Here is a 19,616-nt window from a genome sequence, read left to right as displayed (position 1 = left end):
CTAAAGCGTTTGAGGGAGGACATGGGGAGAAAACGTCCAGAGAAGTGGCGCACGAACGGCTGGGTACTCCACCATGACAACGCACCACATAAGGCTTACATTGTGCAGGAATTTTTGGCTAAAAACAAGATGGCAGTTGTTCCCCACCCACCGTACTCGCCAGACTTAGCTCCATGCGACTTCTTTCTCTTCCCCAAGATGAAAATCAAGTTGAAGGGGCGAAGATTGATACAGTTGAGGAAATTCAAGCGGAAACGCAGACGGTACTAAACACCCTAACAAAGAAAGACTTCCAGGATGCATTTGAAAAGTCAGAAACGCTGGGAGCGGTGTATGCGCTCCCAAGGGGACTACTTTGAAGGTGACGGTGCAGAATAAGATCCAGGTAAGATGTAATAGTTTTTATTAATATATTTCGGGAACTTTTGGACTGCACCACGTATATACATGTATCCACTCCCTATACGCCTTCATGGCACAGGGAAAACGTTACCTTTTTGCAATGCTTCTTTTTCATTTCCATGTTTTCATTAAAAAAATTCTGAGGGAACTTCCTAGCAGCGGGAGCAAACGGCTATGTGTTACGTGGTCAGAGGGCGCGTCTAAGATGACTGTACATTCAATTTCAGATGACTAGTACGGTCAGATTGTTTTATGAACACACTCACCCTAACCGCTGTTGTGGCCAACTCAAAATGCGGAATTTCGCTAAAGCAATCTATACCCAAGCGTATACGGAATGGTGTAGCGAGATAACCAACAGTTCCCCCCTTTCTTATTGCTAGTGGGGTGGGACTAAGTCCCTTGTACTGTGGCCACTTCTGGCCTATTGTACCAGCCCCAGATGATAGGTGAGGGTGATTGTGGAACAATTGGTGGAATGAATATTGGTAGGGGAAACCGAAGTACTCGGAGAAAACCTGCCCCAGCGCCACTTTGTCCACCACAAATCCCACTTGACCAGACCCGGGATCGAACCCGAGCCGCCGCGGTGGGAAGCCAGCGACTAACCGCTTGAGCTATGGCGCGACCCCAACAGTTCCTTACCCCTGCGACACGCGTAACGGAGTTCTAACCATACCAGACAAGCAAGTCATTGTGCATACGTCATGGAGTATAAGTTTTCCACAAGGACTATTAACATTTAGCTGACATCTTTTAGGCCTATTATTACAATCTAGAGTAATATTAACGCAACATTTAATCAAAGATTCAGGTGACAACATGCAACTTGAAGTCCAGGTTCATTTCATGAATATATTAACGAAAATCTCGCTTTCTAAATTAACTGTTATGAAATGTGTATTCAACGATTTTCTAAGCATTTTTACTCTGATCCAGGAAGATCAACAAGACGGCTATACGGCTTGGTATCTGAGGATCGAACGGGTTAACTAGCTCAACCCTTGCGGACGACACAGATGAATACTTGTCTCACACAATTTTGTTCATATCTCCGAAATGAAAAGTCATCAAAATGTCTCCAGATGATCTCAGAAAGAAACAAGCGGAAAGAGAATCTGGAGGCCGGACTTCGCTTCCCCTCTACGTGCTCGTAACCACGCAAATAAACAGGACTACCGTTTTATTAAAACGGACGTAAAATTTTCGTCCGAAGGAAGGAATGAACAAACGAAGGGGTGAAAAGACACAAAAAAGAGAAAAAAGGGGTACTAACTGCTTTCTCTAGGTTCCTATAACCCCCCCCCAAAGAAAAAACATAGTTAAGTACAAAAGGGTACAACTCAGTGGTCCGTATGTCAGTCGTTAATGCTGGAAAGACCACAGTCTCCGTGGGACCGGAGTTCTTTCTAGAAAGGCAGTGTTTCACTTATGCTCTGGGACTCACCCGCGCACTCCTCCAGGATCTGTACTGTGTCCCCGATCTCCAAGGGTAGGCCGTACCGAATCTCTCCCCGCCAGTTGTACAAGGCTGCAAGAAGCAAACAACGACGTGAAAATAAAGTACTTGTAGTTTATCAGATAAAATGTGACAGGTATTCATGCAATAAGATATCGGGTCACTGAAATAGATCGCCCATACTTCAAAGGATATTTCATTAATAAGAGATATACAACAAATTTTTAACGAGAAATAGTAAACCGAAATGCCGTGGACTCGAATGAAATGTTTAAACAATCAAATTATGGTGTAATAATAAAATCCGTGGCTTTTAGTCCGCAAGCGAACTATACCGACCGAGAGACCGCCGCTTGTCGGCGAAGTTAGTGACTACTTTTGCAGATAGAGGGTGTCGCGTGGTCAGCGCAACGGATTCCCACGGCCGTTAATCTCGGATTTCTAGACCGCAGGAGCTACTTTTCCATCCAAGTAGCTTCTCAATTATCGTCACGAGGCTGAGTGGACCCCGTTCCAGACCCAGTACTTCTCAGAAAATCTGGTAGCGCCGGAAATCGAACCCGGGACCTCTGGATGTGTAGCCAGCGGCTGTGATCACTAGACCAGAAGCGGTCTAATAATAAAAAGAAAGTAAGTAAAGCTATTCCTGTACCAGGCCTAGGGTCCCACATTATCTAGACAATCGGCTCAAAGATGGCGGTAAGGTTGTCAGCCTTACGCGCCGGCCGCGCTTTACTCCCCAGGAAAATTATTTAATTAATTCCTGGTACTCATTTCCGTTAGAGGCTGAGTGAACCCCAGGGCCATAGTGCGGCTGGAAGGATTAGGTTAACTGAAAAAAATCCAATGACCTCATCGGGATTTGAACCCGCGACCTTCCGGCTTGTAGCGTAGCACCTCAACCACTACGCTATATTAATAATAATCTGATTCCTTTCTTTGAGTGCTTGCCAACTGCAAGTAGCATGTAACAGTCGAGCACTATAAATGTATACAAAGCTAATGCTAGGCTAAAAACTACATTAATAATTAAGTACTACAATAGCACAGATAACCCGTCAATACATTAACAGAAACCATGTAATAAGTAAGATTAAAAATGGAAAAAGTATCTTCAATGGACACAGTGTGTTCACTGAAACTGTTCGGAACTCTGTACACGCTGTCTTCGGCTGTAGCACATCTTTACGAAGGACGAAGTCTTGAGACATTAATCATATTAGAAGCGGAAAAGAGTCCCTAATTTGCTCAGTGGACACACAGAGACCTACAATATTCAAACGGAATAGCGGTTGATTTTTCCCTACAAGACGTTAACAAGAAATAGCGTATCGGGATATCGCCTGTAATAAAGTATCTTGAAGAGTGAACAATTCAAAGCTGAATCGCAAATGCGATGAAAATTGGAGTGAATAAATCGACTGTGGCATAACTTTGCGGGCTTTCTTCACATAGCTTCCAGTTCGACAGTAATGGCAGTGACATTAACAAAAGCCTCCCAGACACAGAAGTACACACTCGCCACCCCCTGGCCCACATTCAGCCCCCGCAGTCTATACAAGTCACTTCCCCAACTCGACTACCTCGTACCGGAAGCAGCGATCACGTGCCACGATCTATCGATGTGTGTGGACGTCGTGCTAAGCACTTCGGCTTCCTGTTTAGAGATCTCAGCATCACCGGGTGTCTCACAAGCGTAGCTGACGAGATCAATGTACAAACTGACGCTACTGGAGTTGTCACTTTCATTCGGAAGCTGTACCTGCGTCTAACAATCGCATGGCGGCGAATAGGGCGAACACAGGTGAATCTTTTAAGTATTTAGACATAGGCAATTTATGAAGGGAGTGATCGTCAACCTCCGGCCACCTTTACTCAAGAAGAAACAGTAACCGTTGGACGGAAGAATGAGAGCACAAGCAGATAAAGAGAAAATGCTTTCCAGCCTGTAGCCAGCCCTTTCCTGATTAGGAAATCCCAGCTCCTAAAGATCAGGATTTAAATACAAGAAACCTGACTCATAACGAAATCCCAAAGGAACTGGAAATGTTCCCTTTCGGACCGGTAATTTTACACTGGTTCTAACTACACATTTTGGCAAATAACATTTCTCCCGATATACTGCCGTTAAATCCACGGAATCCATGCAGGTCCGAGGCTTCTTGAACATTTTCGAAACAAACTTATTTTTAGGAGCAGCTGTAAGCCCCACGCCCAACCCCCTAGCTGGATGACCGCCCCTTGTCGCCTGTCCGGACTGCTTATTCAATATATTCGCAGCTTCCCTCCATACTTGGAGGCCATCTCCTCCATCCGCAACCTGAGAACGCGCCATGCCGTGGTCACAAGGGACCACCCTAACATAAATAAATTCGGGGCAAAATCATGACATAAAGATAGGTAACAGATGCCTTGAAAATGTGGCATGAAAACCAGAAGGAAGGAGACCACTGGGAAGATCAAGGCGTAGGTGGGCGGACAATATTAAAATGGGTCTTAGTGAGATAAGATGGGATGGTATGGATTGGACTGATCTGGCTCAGGATAGGGACCAGTGGAGGGCTCTTGTGAACACGGTAATGAACCTTCGGGTTGCATAAAATGCTGGCAAGTTCTTGAGTGGCTGCACAATTGGCGGTTTCTCAAGAAGGGCTCAGCTCCATGAGTGATGTTGCCGTTAAGTACACAGCATATTGCATTTCGTAAGCACATCTGCACGTGCAACCGCCACAGTTCATATGTTCGTCCGCAGGAAACGATGGTAAAGGCAAGACAGTCCTCCTGAACAGACAACAACGGGAAACCCTTAATGCTGCCACGTACATGGGCCCGAGTCCCTGTTACTTCCTCTGCAAGTAATGCAATGGGATCGAGCTGGAGTGAAGTTTCGGAAATTACTTTAACAATTCTGATCACATTTCAGCAATTTATGGAGATGTGACATATTCAGGGAGTTCAAACATGAAACGACAATTTTCTCAAAGCCAGCTTCACCGATACTGATACAAACAGTAAGGTTCAGTACTTTAGTCCAGGCTAGTGGCGAGCTGAGATCCCTCAAGCGTATACGAAACGCCTAAACAATTGGTTACGCAATACATACGTGTATGCTACAGCTTGTATAATCAACGACTAGAAATGGTCTACTGAACAATACTCTATTTCGTTTCCAAGGTAACGCCGCCAGGGGCAACCGTATATGAGAAAGTATGTGTAGTTTTTTTTACTTTCTAACGGAAACATGAATATAAATCCACAGATTTCAAATCAATTGAATTTCTTTCGGAGCAGTTAAATAATGTGTACAAGAAGAAGAATTCTATCTTCTGGGATATTACGCCGTGTAGTTCGTTGCAAGGCAACCGATGTTTCAGGGGAAAATGTCGTCTCCATCTTCAGGGTCGAGGAATAAGCCAAGCAAGGAACCAGCTTCTGCTTGCCACCTGCTTCACGCTGGTTTCTTGCTAGGCTTATTCCTCGACCCTGAAGACGGTGGCAACATTTTCCTCCGAGATGCCGGTTGACTTTCAACGGACGGCGTCATATCTCAGAAGCTAGAATTCTTCATAACCACCGGTGTGAGAACGTCAGATCCTATAACGTGTATACTTTTGTCTCATATTACTAAGAAGGAAACAGGGATTACGAGTATTAAGCTTCTAAAATAAGTTAACTCGACTTCCTTATACATACATCCCTCAATGGCGTTTCAGTCGCGGTGTAAAATCCCAACACATAAGGAAAGCAAGAACACGCATCGCATTTTCTTGCACAAAATACTGCTCCAGATACGGTTTTCCAAATATCCGTAACAGAGTATCAGCTATAAGATACACTGTAAAGTACGTAAATTCATAAAGTAAAAAAGTAAAAGTATCCCAGTAACAGGCCGTGGAGGCCCATCGGGTTGTGAGATGTTGAGGTTCCCACATTTTCCAGACAATCGGCTCATAGATGGCGGCAAGGTTGTCAGCCCTACGCGCCGACTGCCCTTTACCCCCAAGAATATTCCTGGTACTCATTTCTGTTAGAGGCTGATTCGACCCCAGGGCCATAGTGCGGCTGCAACGATTAGGTCAATTGAAAAAATCCGACGACCTCATCGGGACTTGAACCCGGGACATTCCGGCTTGTAGCATAGTGCCTCAACGAACTACGCTACCGCGTGCCCCACGTAAATTCATATCCTAGTGAATTCTTACTTGCATTATAAATCATAATTCAATATGCAATGATTTTTCATTTTTAAAATACGTAAAATAAAGAGACAGGGCAAAGATACCGTTACATATTGAGTTTTCTAGACGACTTCCGTGAAACGCATTCAAGGTGGCTCGACTTGAAGGGAAAGCGTCCGACTCTTCCGCCCGAATGCGCGTTCGAAAACAACCTCGCTGTATAAACAAAGATTTGACGAATACATCTCAGCAATTCCATTACGAACGCACACGTTATGTAGTAAGATAAGTGAGAAGTCCCTAAAACATCGAATTTCGCTAAATGATTTGGGACCTACAGGCGTTACTGCAACTTGAACGACTCCGTCGTGACCTTGACGCTTCTCACGACGCGACTGCAACCCTGATTCAGCCGTGGACTGAGAACACCAGCATTACGCACATCTGAACTGCAAACAAGGGAACTGTGTTTCCTATTCTAGATACACTACTTCATATGTAAACATTTAGAGATTGGAAGGCCTTTACAGATGATGCAAACAGATCAGCGTTCTCCAAACTGAAAGGCACCATGACACACGCGACATGTACGTGGTACAGTCATTAAGTTCGTGGACTGTGGTTTTATCGCACCATGTTACAAGGTATTCACTTACACTTACACAGATCCACATCGGCTCTCAAAATAGTTGCTGTTGGCCGCTATACAAGTCTGCCAACGTTGATATAGCTGCCGAAAACACTGCTGAAACATATTGGCAGGAAATTCTCGTACGGCGTCTCTTGTGGCATTGACGACCTCCTCGGACGACTGAAATCTACGACCACGTAGCTTTGCTTTCACGCGGCGAAAGAGAAAGAAATCGCACGGTGCGAGATCAGGTGAGTACGGAGGGGGTGGCAAAACGGTGACCTGTTGCCTTGTCAGTTCCTCTTGGACAAGAAGAGAGCGATGTGCAGGGGCGTTGTCGTGTAGCAACAGCCAATTCTTCCTACGCCAAACGTTTCGTTAGGGGATTTGCCTAGTTTCTGGCAGAACTTGATGTGTGTCCGTTGTTCAAACTGCCACGTTTTCGATTTCCGCCACTCGCACTTAACTGCAGTTCACAATAGAGGCAGCAGTTCTGCTTATACTGTTTGCACACAACTGCCTTGCTGTGACGAGAGATGAACTGACAGGGCATCATATCGTGACTCAACCTATCCGCTATAGTGTGCTGCAACAACGCTTTGCGGCCAGTCTATGAACTTATTGACTATGGTAGTATATACAGACGATAAAGCAGACATGATACAGCATGACACAACACACATGAACTAGCAAGGTGACCGAAATCGCAGTCGTATACACAACAGTTAAAACTTCTACGATGCAGTCACCATTCTTGCATTTCTGATGGTGTGAAAATATCTTTCCACTGCCAGCACAATTATTCTCGAAGATACGAGTAACAACTGTAAATTATTGTGACATATGGCCCGTTTCTAAGCAACGGCTAGGTAAACACTGCCCAAAAAGTCGAAATAGCAACGAACAAGAGGAAGTCCACTGCTAGGCAACAGGTCTGTAAACACGCCCCCGCAACACACTAGCACGCAACAACTGAAGGTCTATTGCTAGGCAACCAAGCGGTAAACAAGCTTCATCACCAACAGAGGCCGTGCTTTGTGTGTGGCCTGTGCGAAGGATATATATCAACAGCCTGTGGCTAGGATTAGATCACGGACTTATTACTGCCGACTGTGACTCTGGCAAAGGACAGAACCGTCCTCTCGTCAGAGTGAGCGCCCCACACCAACAAGCCTACAACTGACAGTGATACAGATTTGGTCTTGAGCCCAAGATGGGTACTTTATTCCAAGACAGAATGGCCGACTGACCATCGGTCGTAACATAACTTTGGCTTTGACTCTGAATTAGATCAGAGTTGAGTGGATAGTTCAGTTCTGTACGGGAGGCTGTGAAGAGAAGACTTTATGTGTAATATTTGGAGTATCTAAGTGAGACTGTTATAGCTCATGTGTTTTAAGTCTGTTACCAGGAGGCGACTAGTCTGTGTGTGTGTGTGTGTGTAACAGTGGATAACAAAGTGTGTAAACAGCGATAGCGCTACTGATGGTGTGTATCAGGAGTAAATAAACCCATTCATCCAATCCAGAACACGCGTTATTAGTCACTAATACACGTGACATTGTGTTTCTCAGACCAATTCTCACCGAAGCTATCAATTCGAGACATTATTTTTCTTTTCAGTCATATTTTGTTGGGGGCGGAAAGTGTTCCTTCGGGATGAACTTTGTTTCACATAAATTCCTCTGACAGCTTTTACTGAAACTCCGGTTGCACCAGCAGTCAACATACACTGACGGTAAAACAATGCTGCTATTTCAACGTTCAATCTGCCACCGCTGAGAAACTGAGTGGGAAGAAGGTACAAGGTCCCGTGGCCACCATATAAGTGCTGCCCGTACTTCCTGGGGGGGGGGCATATGAAGTTAGACGCCTATCCGAAACTCGGTTCCTTTACCTGACAGTCAACATTTATAAGTTTCCGATTAGTACCCAAGTACTCTGTGTTGAACATTACCACCGTTCTCGAACCGAGGTCTCTGCAGTAGTCGATTACAATTATTGACACTTCAATTTGTCATATACTCACCTCACAACACGATGAGTTTTGAAGACTTACATCATATCATGTGTCTTCGTACAAAATTTGTGAATGCGAATGTTTGGTGCGGGTGATTACAACTATTTTTCACTTAATGCCACATAAAGGCACTAATTTTTAAATTGTAAACAAACATGCTTGAACATGGTAAATATGTACGTGTACAAGCTAATAATCATCATGACTGGTACGCAGAAACCTGGAAGAGAAGCGAATAAGAAGGAAAACGAACTTCTTCGGATTGCCGGTAGAAGCCAGAATGTTATAGTTCTTATATAAAACTAAAATTCTGTCATCCTGAAGGCGAAGCAATCGTCCTCCCCTTTGTACGATCTTCGCTGTTCACTTTTGTGGCTCACAGTTGTTTAATATTTGAAAATGTAAATAACAAAATTAAACAAACTCCGTGGCTTGGGTCCGCAAGCGAACTATACCGACCGAGCGACCGCGCCTTGTCGGCGAAGTCAGTGCCAACTTTAGCGGATAGAGGGAGTCGCGTGGCCAGCGCAACGAATCCCCACGGCCGTTAATTTCGGTTTTCTAGACCGGAGCCGTTATTTCCTTGAAATAGCTCCTCAATTATCCTCACGAGGCTAGGTGGACCCCGTTCCAGACCCACTACTTCTCAGAAAAACTGGCAACGTATGAATTGAACCCGGATCTCTGGATCTGTAGCCAGGAACTCTGGCCACTAGACCACAGAGGCGGTCCTGCAGGATTCTGAACTGGATTTAATTGAAGCATGTTTCAGTTATACAAAGAGAAAAAGGATGTTCATGGAGAGTTTGCCACCTGCTTTCAAGCTGGCTTCTTGCTCGGCTAATTCTTCGACATTGAAGATGGAGGCGGTATGTACCTTGAAAACGTCGGGTGGCTTTCAAAGGACCAAACGACGTTATATCCCAGAAGAGAGTATTCTGACATGTAGACCCATTGCTAGGGAATGAGTCAGTAAAAGAAGCCCGCAATACACGCATGCAACAATAGAACACGTGTTGCAAGAGGTGTTTTCTATGTGACAATGTAAACAACTCGATAACTAACTAAGATGGCGTTTCCTGTAAGTCCCGCGTAAGCAGATATGCTTCACGGGAGCAGTTAAACGTTGGTGCTATGGAAACCGTGAGAATGCGGCAAAAGTGGTGTGACGTCATACACGTATAACAATTGCAGAGCGCCGTTATCAGCATCTCCTGCGAGAAGTTGAAGCAGGGGATGTCCAGCGGCAGGGCGAACCGAAGCGGATATGTCCTCAGCTACGGCCACTCCACCTTCTCGGTATCCGGTACACGCAAGACACGCTTCTCGTACGTTAACTACAGAGCATTCATGTGGCACATCTGCAGACAGAGGAATCTGGAGGCAAAACTGTTCGTGCCATCTTATATTTTCTTTATTTGTGGTTTATTTAACAGCCGAACACAGTGGCCGCGCGGTCTAAGGCATGAGCCGTCTTCGCCCTCCCGAACAGTAGTATCGTGGGTATGAATCCCACTCAAGGCATGGATATATATGTGTGTGTAGGTAGCCGTCTTGCGACGGGCTGATCCCCGCCCAAGGAGTCCTATCGACTGTGTATGGATTAAGAAACTGAAAAAGCTGCTGAGGTCCACAAAAGCTGTACAGACAGACAGAGATATATATATATATAGATATAGATAGATAGATAGATAGATAGATAGATAGATAGATAGATTACTTAACGAAGCTGTCGGTAACTCAAACTACGCAACCTCCGAGCTTCCTCAGAAAAGAAACTGAACACTATTACACTGGTCGAAGCAGTGTGGAAAAGTGGGAAGGGAAAACTTAATTTCTGTAAAGGTGGCAGTAATGGGAATACGATAAAGTTTCCTTGTACTTAAACACCACAAACTGAAGATGTTGGACAAGTGAAGGTAACGCTCCCCTTATTCTTAATCTCGACACTATACACGCCCACCCCAGCCGTTTCACTCCCAGTATCCACGGGACAACATCGTCCCAAATCCAGTCTGGACGTAGTGGAGAAATAAGAAAATCCATTCCTATGGCTGGACTCGACAGAAGAAATATTCCAATGACTGTGAACGGCAACCTGGGAGCCAGCCTAACTCCGAAGTAACACGTCGTCACACGATTAAGCAGTCTGAAGCTCCTCAATCAGGATCATAGGCTCCTAGCCAGGAATCAGAACTGTACACATTCGAGCCGCGTGCTTGCTCGCCTCAAACATCGCCCATTTCGAGATCTTCGTGCTATTTATCACTCTATCCTGGAGAATGCTGGGACAGTATATTCAAATAGGCCATCACTGCTTTCTCCTCAGATCTTTGCACTAAATGGAACATATTGAATTTCTGACCGCAACTGTGGTCTAGTGGTCAGAGTTCCTAGCTACAGATTCAGAGATCCGGGTTCGATTTCCGGCGCTACTGGGTGTTCTGAGAAGTAGTGGGTCTGGAACGGTGTCCAATTAGCCTCGTAAGGATAATTGAGAAGCTATTTCAAGGAAATGGCGGCTCCAGTCTAGAAAACCGAAATTAACGGCCGTGGGAATTCGTTCCGCTGACCACGCGACACCCTCTATACGCTAAAGTTGGCACTAACTTCGCCGAGAAACGGCGGTCCCTCGGTTGGTATAGTTCGCTTGCGGACTAAAACCTCGGAGTGGACATCAAGTAACTTCAGAAGTAGAGAATCATACTATCTACTGTGACTGGTTTTGTGTAGCAAAAAAAATGTATTTCTTTTGCCTTCGGTGTTCACGATAACTCGCACACAATTTCCACTGATGAAACACCAAAATAACTCCCGTGAAGTACCCTTCACAGACGTAGTAACCACTCAGTTATTCGCAGAAGACGTTACTGGTAATTCCATGACAGAAAACTCGTTCCTAGCATCGAAACGGGCCAAAGTAAAAGAAGAAAGGCCAAACGTGGTCACGGAAAATAAATTCTCTTACTTTGACTTCTAAAAAATTCTGAATGCCTGGTGAGAAAACTTGTACATCCCTGAAACATAATTAAATAACGTAATTATTCTGATCTGTGGAGTGAATACACATCACCTCACTTCCGGGTGTCAGCGCAATGGGCTCTGGTTTGCCCAAGATAATTAAGAGATCTGCCTCGAACAAATCTCAGACGTTGGTTCGGTTCTCAAAACAGGATCATCAGCTTTATCCGGCTACGTTACACGATGCTGTGGGACAGCACTCCAGAGGTCCTCTGATCACTACGCCCACTGTAATATCAGCAACAGGAATAATGCCACACATCTTGCTATAACATCTTCAGGAATTAGACTGGAGAAAATGCTTTAGGCCATACAAAATGTCTGTTCTTCTGGTTACATGCTATATCACAGGACGGTTATCATCTTACAAACAAAACAAGGCGTCCAGCACAGAACTCACATGACCTCCTTTCCTGCTGTATACGCTTTCATCAAAATTAGTCAGTGGTTCGTAAGTGCTGTTGGTATGAGTCCCTAACCTTCGACGTTATGTGTACGAAACAATTTTACAACTTACTTACTTACTTACTTATGGAGCTGAGCCCTTCTTGAGAAGCCAATTCTGCAGCTACTCAGGAAAATCCCAGAATTTTACGGAACCCGAAGGTTCATTATCGTGTTCACAAGAGCCCTCCCCTGGTCCCTATCCTGAGCCAGATCTATCCAATCCATCCCATCCCATCCTATCTCTCTAAGATCCATTCCAATATTGTTCACCCAGCTATGCCTTGGTCTTCCCTGTGGTCTCTTTCCTTCTGGCTTTCCCACCAATATCCTATATGCATATCTCCTCTCCCCAATTCGTGCTACATGACTTGCCCACCTCATCCTCCTTGACTTGATCATTCTAATTATACTTGGAGAAGAGTACAAGTTTTGAAGCTCCTCATTATGCAGTTTTCTCCAACATCCTGTCACTTCATCTCTCTTTGGTCCAAATATTCTCCTGAACACCCTGTTCTCAAACACCCTCAGTCTGTGTTCCTCCCTTAATGTCAGAGACCAAGTTTCACACCCATACAGAACCACAGGCAAAATTATAGTTTTGTATATTCGCTGTAGTACTCTTATTCTTGTGTACGCCTCAGTTACGTATATACTCCATAATTTGAGCCACTGAAAACCGCCGATGAATAAACCAATATAATACATAAATTTCCTGCTACCAGCAATAACAGTATAGCACTTGCAGCAAACTTCAAGGTAGAAGCAGTATTTTTACGGTCTTGTTTATTTCTAACTCTTGTTAACGCATTTCTTCGCTGAATGCAAAAAGAAAAGGCATTACAGGCGCGCGAAATGTATATCACCTAGCTTTCGGTCTGATAGTGCCAACTACTGACACAATGAAAGTTAAATTTATAGACAGATCGTAAAGATACTAACATATTTTGCACTTAACTTCACCTAAACGTGAACATTTATAAATATAGTGATAATGTTAGTCTGAAAATATACTAGTTAAATTTAACGTTGTGGGAATGTGCAGGCCGATTAAGTAGAATTACGCATAGAAATGGATTACAAACTGTGTAATTATTAATTTATGGTATTTTCTAGCCTTATCGTGCAAGCTCTCGGTGTGAAGTGTTTCCTCAGGATGTTCACGGTTTTACTCTGCCTTTAATTTAACTTCCTAACTCTGAAACCAATGACGTGCTGAGCCAGAGAATAAGTCACCAAATAAAGGACCAAAAATTGAATGTGCTGCTTAGCTGGTGCTATCGCACACCTCATGGGGCGACGATAAATGAGTGTGGTACAATGGTGGAACTCCAGAAAAAATTTGTGATAATCCTTAAACAATCACATGTTTTCTTTCATACGCGAATTCTTCGTATTTAAAATGGCCCATTCAGTGCTACACAACCCCTGCAGTTGAGAAAGCAACGTTACGTACCGACGAGAGAAATAAACCTCCACGAAAATTGTTACATGCATAATGATGGACAGAAATACAGACACAATAAAGCCAACATATGTTTGCGGGTAGTTCTTTCAAAATAATCACTATTAAAATCCTGACGTCAACGCCCAATGCAAATATGCTGTTTATTATGCACATCGCCTATTCAAACGTCTAAACATAGAAGGAAAAGGGCTCTTACCTCTTGAATTATTAAAATATCAACAATCCACACCGTGTATTAACAAGACCAGGTACAAAGTACGCGACATACCTGTCTTGCAGAAGACTGGAATACCAAGATTTTGTCTGACTCTAGAGAACGCATGTCCGCTTTTCTCCCCGCTGCTTCTCAAAACAAACTATACCGAAATACTGAACCGTTCATTTATTGTCATTAAATTAAGAATATACATCCCCATCGACCCACGTTTCATTACTTACCGCGGCGTTTAAGTGACTGCTTGCTTACAGCTTACACGGATGACCAGCAACGAAACTGTGGTGAACGTAGCTTCTACGTTATGAAACTTATTACGGGCGCCTTGCATTGTCATCGTAGACGGAGATATAGAGGGAGGAAATGCTTGTCACTACTATAAGAAATCGTTTATTTCTAAAACGGAAATTCATTAATATCCTGCGCTGTTTCAGCTACAGAAGCTACACCCATAGCGTTGAATGAGACGGGAATACAATCACGAATGATACATGAGTAATTAGGAGGGGGTGGTCGTGCTCTAATGTTAGATACCGCCATTTTCCCAGACTGAGCAATACCGGGCTACCCGTTACCTGAGCCGATATTCAAACCCATTGCCTTCTGAATGCAAGTCTGGCGCTTCAGAGTGACACCACGTTGAGAAGTTTTTGGGAACTGTATGTAGTTATGTATATCCCGGTGACTGTTAGGTCGAATACAGCTCCGGAAGCGTCTTTCTGTGTTCTGCGAATATAAAGACATCAGAAAACAATGGACTGATTACTGCCGTTTATCTGAATAGATTCAGAACACCCTCACTGCTCTCTAAGACTCAAATCGGATTGTAATATGGCGAAAATGCGTCATTCACCGATATAATAACACTGGACGAGGTACAATTTTGTGGCATGTAGACCACTGTTAGACAACGACCGCGACAGCAGGTATACAACAGCCGTTGCTAAGTAACGGCGTCACAAACATTGATGTTGCCACGGCAACAACTGCAAAGCAATAATGGAACGGTGTTTTCCGTGCGGTCCGTATTGATATATTATAAACAGGATAGTCAATGAAAGTCAGTTGAGTCAGAGAAGTGCTGCGGTTCAGTTGTTGTACGCTGCTGCTGTCAGAAGCTGGTACCTAAAACCGGGGACAGTTCGGGAACCCAGAGGAAGTCAAACGTCCGACATTGAAAGCCGCTACTAAGCAACGGCTAGTGAAGGCCTTACTGTGGACATTAGTGTGTGTGTGTGTAATAGTGAATTGCAAAATGTAGTCAAACACTGTATCAAAGAGTCCAATAAATCCGAACTTAAATCCAAAATCCGTCTATAGTCACTCATACACGTGACTATATATTTTCTTCAATTTACTACCACACTACTTACAATTCTGACGCCATCTTGATCAGCAAATTCCATTCACCAATAATAGTATCCATGCTGCTGTACGCAGGACCACCACTTTTATGAAATATAGCCATGCAGTATGTTTTGCTCCAGAAAAATGTACAGCAATGCTGCACACGAAGATCGGCCACTCCACTGTGCGGCATCACCAGAAAGGTGCGTCTCATTTACGCACATTTCTGCCGTCTAGGTGCGCTATGTAAGTCTCGCAACCAGCAGCCAGATGGCATAGCAATTCCAAGGACACTCTACAACGCTTTCCATGGTACACACTTTGGCCTATTAGATATCTTTATGCTGTTAGCCAGCAATGTGTCTAGGTCGTCTAGGTCATCTGTGGGGTCTAGACCGTCTAGACGGTCTCACAACCAATAGGTACCGCGGTCTCTTTCGTCGGGGATAAGACTTTTGAAGCGTCAGTTGATCATTCCCTTCTATCGAGAACCGAGATTAAGTAAATGTGGAGATTTGCCTCCACTCCCGTAAGTATCTCTTCACGACGAGACATTTACGCATTTCCGGCTTCATGGAACAGAATCCTTTTTTGAAATTAATAACCGACCAGCTGCTGAAAAAACTGTCAGCTTTTTCTGAAATCAAAAGTTTACTACATTTAGTATTTTCTTCATCTGAAGCTGCCACTTGACTTTGTACTATACCAGCTGAAAATTTTACATATTCATGCTAAGTTCATTCGAGATCCATTTTAATATCATCCTCCAAACTACATCTGTATCCTAAGGGATCTCGTCCCTTCTCGACTCGAGATACGTTCTACCAGTACAGCCCGTTTCATCTTCCCAGATTTTGTTACCCTGATAACAGGACGATGAAGAGCTGCAGACGAATGAAACCTAAACTGGCAGATATCTCTGGGAGACAGTTATTTGAAGACCTTTGCGAATTCTTGCCCAGACGTCAAGGACATGAACCCAAGGTCGACAAGCTGCATAGTGTTGCCATTGCAATCACTTGCACTAACAGCGGCGACATTACATCTCCGAACTAGAATACCAGGTTAACTGAAAGGAAGACCTTGGTATCGAGGCCTCGCCCCTCACTGACCACCGTGCCAGTTAAGACGCACCATGGCTGCCGCCGGAGTTCATGAACACACTGAACAGCATAACACGACAAATCCTTCTACTGACAAAGACAATCATCTTAAGCGATAAGGTAAATATGTCTCTGGCCTTAATTAATTAAGCACCACGCCAAGAAGACGAATTGGGAGGTGGAGGTACAGCTCCATCGTTCTTAATCTCGGCACCAAATTAGAGTGGTCAGTTTCACGCTCCTGCCGCTTACATCCCCCCCCCAAAAGGTACCCATGATACAGGAGGCTACGGGGGCCCCAGGGCCGGTCTGGAAGTTATGGGAAGTGGAAAAATCCCTTGCCTCTGACGGGAATTGAACATGGATTCCTTCGTCATGCAGTCCGTAGCCAAGTTGCTATACTGACCGAGCATTTTAATTACACTCTGCATTGTGGTACTGGATAAGATGGGCATGATACGTAGAAAAAACTAGGAACTGCAAAATGCTGGTCATAACGCCTCGAGGGAAGGTATCACTTAGACGAACTAAGCATAAATGGGAGGATATTATTAAAATGAACGTTACAGATTTAGAATGTGACGTGGATTAGATGCGATCAGTTCAGGATAATGGCACTGACAAACTGGATTTGATAAAACTACGGAATTTCTCGAGCAGCTGATACCATTTATGTTTTCATCCATTATGTGGACGTTCGTAGCGGCTTATTAAAACAACACACCATAAACACATGAGAGGTGGTAGGATGAAGCTCCACGCATTTTTATCCTCGGGCAGGGCACGCGTAAGCCTAAATGCTGCTCCAAGTGACATGAAATTCTTCCCCTTCCTCAGTTTAAAGCGGACGAACTTTCTCGAACCTCGTCACAATTAACAACATGAAATTACCAACGTGACGAAAACCGTCACTGGTGTCCAGATTCAAACTGCTGGATAACACATCAGTGTCACCGCCAAGGAACTGTCCGATATGCACATAAATTAGTTTCACTTAAGAGAAATCCAAGAAGAGCCGCCCCAGCCCGCTCCATTCAACCTGTGGTATTGCGCCGCCCCTGACCTCGGCATCAGATGCATGTGAGTGGTGGAGCTTCGCGCTCCGGACGACTTAATCTCAGGAAAAGAGTATCACATAAAATGAGCAGTTTTAAGAAAACATATCAAGCCTCATTAGGCCTACATGTAAAACAAGGGATACCGGACCAATACTGGGAAAAATGTAATGTACACGACAACGTTTAACTCTATATCAAATTTCTTTGAAATCCACTGAACAGTTAAGGAGAAAAAACCCCATGCGGACAGGGATATGTGATCAGTCCATTAGACACGATGTGACTATAGCACATAAATACACAGTGCCAATTGACATAATCTCTTCTTACACACCGTGGCTGTCGTTCTGTAATTCACGCGAAGACGGCTACGTGGAATCTTTTCACGCTTTGTAAGCAACAGCGAGGACACCAGCGCATTCCACGGATACTGGTTCTTCCACGACCTTCTACATGCATTTGTCATCAGGACCATATCATCTCTAAACTAACGCACTAGACTGTCATTACAAACATGACTTCAGCAATGTACCTACGGTACACTAGTATTTGTTACACGGCAGTGCCTGCTTTGTTCACGGTCTGTCAAGTCGCGTGATTTACGCAGATGTAGACGCACTAGTAAGTAATGGGTAGCAAGGCGTCGTGAAAACCGTATGCTACAATAGAGCTAATTCAAAACAAAGCCCCTGACAAACCATTTCCCCCAACTCCAGTAATTATATTCGTACGTTGAGGAACCTAGGTGAATGCCATTCTGCATCACGCAGAAAGCACTGAAATCTTCTGTTGCTATAAATAGTGACTGCAATATCGCGAGAAATATTTAACGACTCAAATGAAATGAAGGCGCTAAAAACTGACTTGACCTATATGCACATAAATTTCAGTTTTATATCGCAGTCTAAAGCTGGAAAAGACCACGCATTTCCTGTCAAAAACAATAAAATAAATCAAAGACATTCAAGATAAACGGAATAAAATCGAGGGCTCGGAAGCTGATGCTGTAAAACAAACACTTCGCTTCTGTTTCAGTAAGAATAAAGGGTTTTAAATCATGTACGATATTCCATGAGTATACGGGGGGAGGGGGCTAGTTGACTCGGAAGTCCTGAAAGACTTCAACGTTAGCAACAGTGTGTATTACAAGCCCACAAGACTGGCACCTCGTGACGTGGCCCCTACTCTTCCTTGATAACCGACACAGATTCCGATACCCATTTTAAAGACAACTTTCGTGGTTCGCTGCGACAAGCTTTCGGTTTGAGACACTGATGACCTCTGGTGAGTGCTTTATGCAACCATGTGCATTTGATTAAAAAACATGCTGGACTTTATATGACATTTTTTTTTGCTTTTATGGCACATCAAATACAAATATTTTCTAACTCATTTGCGCCTAAAAATCTGTTCCCTACTTATGTTTGTCCGAAACAAGCACTAATATGGAAATAGTTATAAAATAGAACTACTAAGGTAGACTCCCATGTTAGGTGGGTCCCTTGTCACCACGGCATGGTGCGTCCTCAGGTTGCGAATGGAGGAGACGGCCTCCAGATATGGAGGGTAGCTGCGAATACCTGCTAAGTAAGCAGTCGCGGACAGCCAACAAGGGATGGTCCTCCAGCTTGGTGTTGGACGTGGGGCTAACAACTCCTCACAATAAAATATTTGTTTTTTGTGAAATATCACAAAGGGCCTCGAATTTGGATTGATCCTTTGGATAAACGACCTACGCTAAGGAAAATGGAGATGAGATTTAGTACATTGCCACTACGAAGACCTAGATATTGGTTGGTATGGACTGGACTCATGTGGCTCAGGATAGGGGCCAGTGGAGGAGCTCTCTTGTGACTCCGGAGTTGAATATCCTGGTTCCATAAAATGTTGTGAAATTCTTGAAGTGACTGAGTGACTAGTGGCTTCTCAAGAAGGACTCAACTCCTTGGAATTAGCTAGTTAGAAGTAGATTCCGTCACAGCTGCTCCTTGACTAGACCCCCCCCACCCCCCTCCCCGTACTCTCTCAAGTGCACTCAACTACATCCATTGCGCATTCGGTTGTGACCAGCCACGTCTGACTACGTAGGTCTGTACAGTTTATTCTGTTTAAAAAAACTGTGTCGATTGTTCTTGGGCAAATGTCGACGCTTACTTACAGTGTTCCTGGTTTATCACTTTCAATTGTTTCCGAACCGTGGCAATTGTGCCTGCCTTCCTTCCTTGCTTCCATGCAACGTGGGTCACATATTTAATCGTGCAAGACACCCGA

General features: G+C 44.2%; 1 protein-coding gene across 2 annotated transcripts in view; it reads right to left on the bottom strand.

Annotated features, from left to right (window-relative positions):
• LOC111872119 (dedicator of cytokinesis protein 3) overlaps nt 1-19,616 on the bottom strand; it is a 284,561-nt gene that overhangs the window by 203,562 nt on the left and 61,383 nt on the right. For both annotated transcript variants that reach the window (XM_023865697.2, XM_033754538.1), the window contains exon 2: nt 1,850-1,933. In XM_023865697.2, coding sequence (XP_023721465.2) covers nt 1,850-1,933 — 84 coding nt within the window. The remainder of the gene's footprint in view (nt 1-1,849; nt 1,934-19,616) is intronic.

This window comes from Cryptotermes secundus, unplaced genomic scaffold (genome assembly GCF_002891405.2).
Source record: "Cryptotermes secundus unplaced genomic scaffold, Csec_1.0 scaffold461, whole genome shotgun sequence".
Taxonomy (NCBI): domain Eukaryota; kingdom Metazoa; phylum Arthropoda; class Insecta; order Blattodea; family Kalotermitidae; genus Cryptotermes; species Cryptotermes secundus.
This window is presented reverse-complemented; position numbering and strand designations above follow the sequence as displayed.